Genomic DNA, 2,495 nt, shown 5'->3' with positions numbered 1-2,495 from the left:
CTCTGCCCAGAGGGGCTTCGCGCCGGGGCTGGCAAAAGGGCTTACTTTAGTAAAGGTAGAATTATTTCTCTTTACACTTCTAAATGTTACAGGAGTTACTTGCCTTTCAAAACCGAGCAAACGTGCTGCCCTGCCCTGCTCCTAGATGATGGTGCAGGAGCTGAAAGCAGAGCCCCGCTTGTTGGTGCTCTGCGTCGGCACGAGCTTTCCTTTCCCGTAGTATCCTGAGAATATCGCCCTCACATCGATCTTTTTGGAGAGGACGAGCATCCACATACCGTTATCAAAATACAGCAGTTTCCCTCCTCCGATTTCCCCCGCGTGCTCCCCTTTGTTCCCTGCCTTCTCCAGTTTCACAAACTCCAGCAGATCGAGCCCGGTCTGGACGGCTTCGATGCCGTTGGCGCAGCCGAGGGTGATGTGGGCCCGGCGTGGGCGGGCAGGGTCTTGTCGGCGTCCCCGGGCCAGAGCAGCAGCTGCTGCTCGCTCAGCTCCACCCGAGCACCAACAGTTTTTGTCGTGATGAAGAGGGCAGAGACGGACAAGGTGAAGCCTTTGCCGTAGGAAGCCTTCACAGCCTGCGACAAGAGGGAGACGAGTCCAGAGCGCGGCTCCGCACGAGCTCCCGACCGCAGGGACCTGGGGCCGTTTTATCCCCCGGGCGCTCGGGGGCTGGACTGATGGGGGCAGCCCTTGCTTTGACATCCTTGAAACGCTCTGTGCGACCGTGGCCTTGAGTTCCTGCTCCAGGAATTTGGAGCTCGTCATAGCTTTTTCCTTCACAAGTGCCTATATTTAACTCGGGCTTGTCTGGTTTGGAATAACTCAGAGGGATCGGTATCTTAAATTCATCATCATTTGAACCACGTTCTGGGAGACGATGTGGGAAGTTGGGGCGGGGGGGCAGGAGCGTTCTGTCTGGCACCTCACGGGACGTGGGCACCACCTCTCCCACCACGAGGACCCCCCTGCCCGGCACGAACTGTCCCGCAGGGCCCCCACGGCTCTGAGCCTGCCCTCAGCCCGGGGAACGGGGCTGCAGCCCCGGTACTCACGTCTTGCTGCGCGTATTCCTCCGCTCCAGCTGCTTTTCCGAAGTCGGTGTATTTTGTGGTGCAGTGTAAGACCCCGGGCGGCCTCTTCACAAAGTAGCTGGTGAGATCGATTTTTATTTTGGGCTCATCAATGGCGGAAGCAACTGCAAACACAGGAAAGGACATTACTATCAAAAAATCATCCCCCTGACGTCACCCCGTGAGCCTAAGTCCTGCCTCTGCTTTCTCCATCAGCTTCATGTTCCGTCTTTCTCGCTACTCAAAAGGACTAAACAGAACTCCTCCTGCCACCCAGGCTGATGGGGACGTAACTAGAAAACGGAAGGTTCTGCGCATCGTCGTGCCTGGGCTTGACCCTGACATCGTACGAGTCTCTGAAGGGACGAGGTGGTTCGGTCCTTCCCTTTTCACTTTGACTCGTCACGCTGGCCAGGGGACACGCGGGCACCTGCCCTGACGCTGCTGCCGCCCCAGCCCGGCTCCCTGCATGTCAGAGCTAACCAGGCTTCTTAAGAAAAAGCATTTCTTTTACTTACAACAGCAACTTTCTCAACTACGGGAAATGGATTAGTAGCTTTAAACAGCTTTCCTTGTTGCTAACTTTAACTACAAAATCACTTTAGGAGCAGACTGCTGAGTGCTGACATTTCATCAGCAGAGCAAGAACCTGGTAAGACACTTCCATACATACAGTATTTGCTCTCCTTTTTGAAGGCTTTGAGACTTCCAAGCTCATCTAAGAAGGCCTGGCCAGCCTTCCTCAGGATCTCTGAACTTCTTTTGCTCAGAAACCACCCAAAATACATGGGTAGGAATTCCTTCTCCAAGCTCGGCTTCATCTTCTTCAGCTCTTCCGCGGACAGTTTCCATTGATTCTTCTCCTTCAGCTGCGAGCAATCCATTCGCCACGGGGTTTTGGGCTCGGCAAAGATGACCTTGTACCGGTATTTGTCAGCAATATCAAAGAGCTTATAAAAGAGCTGGCCCAGCCGTTCCCTCTCGTGGTGGGTGTCATCCAAAACAATAACGCTGACGTCTCGTTTGCAATAGTCAACTAGATCCTCATCCACCTTCGAATACTCTTCAGGGATGGCGCTTCTTACTAAAGGTGTAATTTTATAGTTATCAACAGAGATGACCTTGCAGGCATCCTTGTACCTCTCCTGAATCGCCTGGGCGAGGGTGGACTTCCCACTGCCAGGCAGGCCCCTTAAAACAAAAAAGGTTTTAGATTCTTTGATCGTGGAGATGGTGTCTTCGTCGTCGAGGAAAGGGAAACGCAAGCCTTCGGGTCTTTCTTTTGCTGATTGAGTAGACATTTTTCTAAATATTTTCGGCAGGAACGGGTGACTCTTCTTTGAGAAGCCTCTGTTCTGAAAGGCGAGAAGAAAACATTTTGCAGGCTGGCAGACCCCAGAAGCCTTGCGGGCCCCCCGCCCC

At 53.5% G+C, this 2,495-nt stretch overlaps 1 protein-coding gene across 1 annotated transcript; it reads right to left on the bottom strand.

Moving 5' to 3' along the window:
- Positions 1–16: 16 nt before the first annotated feature.
- Positions 17–2,433, bottom strand: CNP (2',3'-cyclic nucleotide 3' phosphodiesterase). Its single transcript, XM_009867621.1, is given in 4 exon segments — positions 17–434; positions 437–578; positions 1,056–1,198; positions 1,747–2,433. Coding segments are annotated over 4 exon segments (1,206 nt in total). The 5' UTR covers positions 2,375–2,433; the 3' UTR covers positions 17–141.
- Between the last annotated feature and the right edge of the window lie 62 nt (positions 2,434–2,495).

Source organism: Apaloderma vittatum, unplaced genomic scaffold (assembly GCF_000703405.1).
Source record: "Apaloderma vittatum isolate BGI_N311 unplaced genomic scaffold, ASM70340v1 scaffold24994, whole genome shotgun sequence".
Lineage (NCBI taxonomy): Eukaryota > Metazoa > Chordata > Aves > Trogoniformes > Trogonidae > Apaloderma > Apaloderma vittatum.
This window is presented reverse-complemented; position numbering and strand designations above follow the sequence as displayed.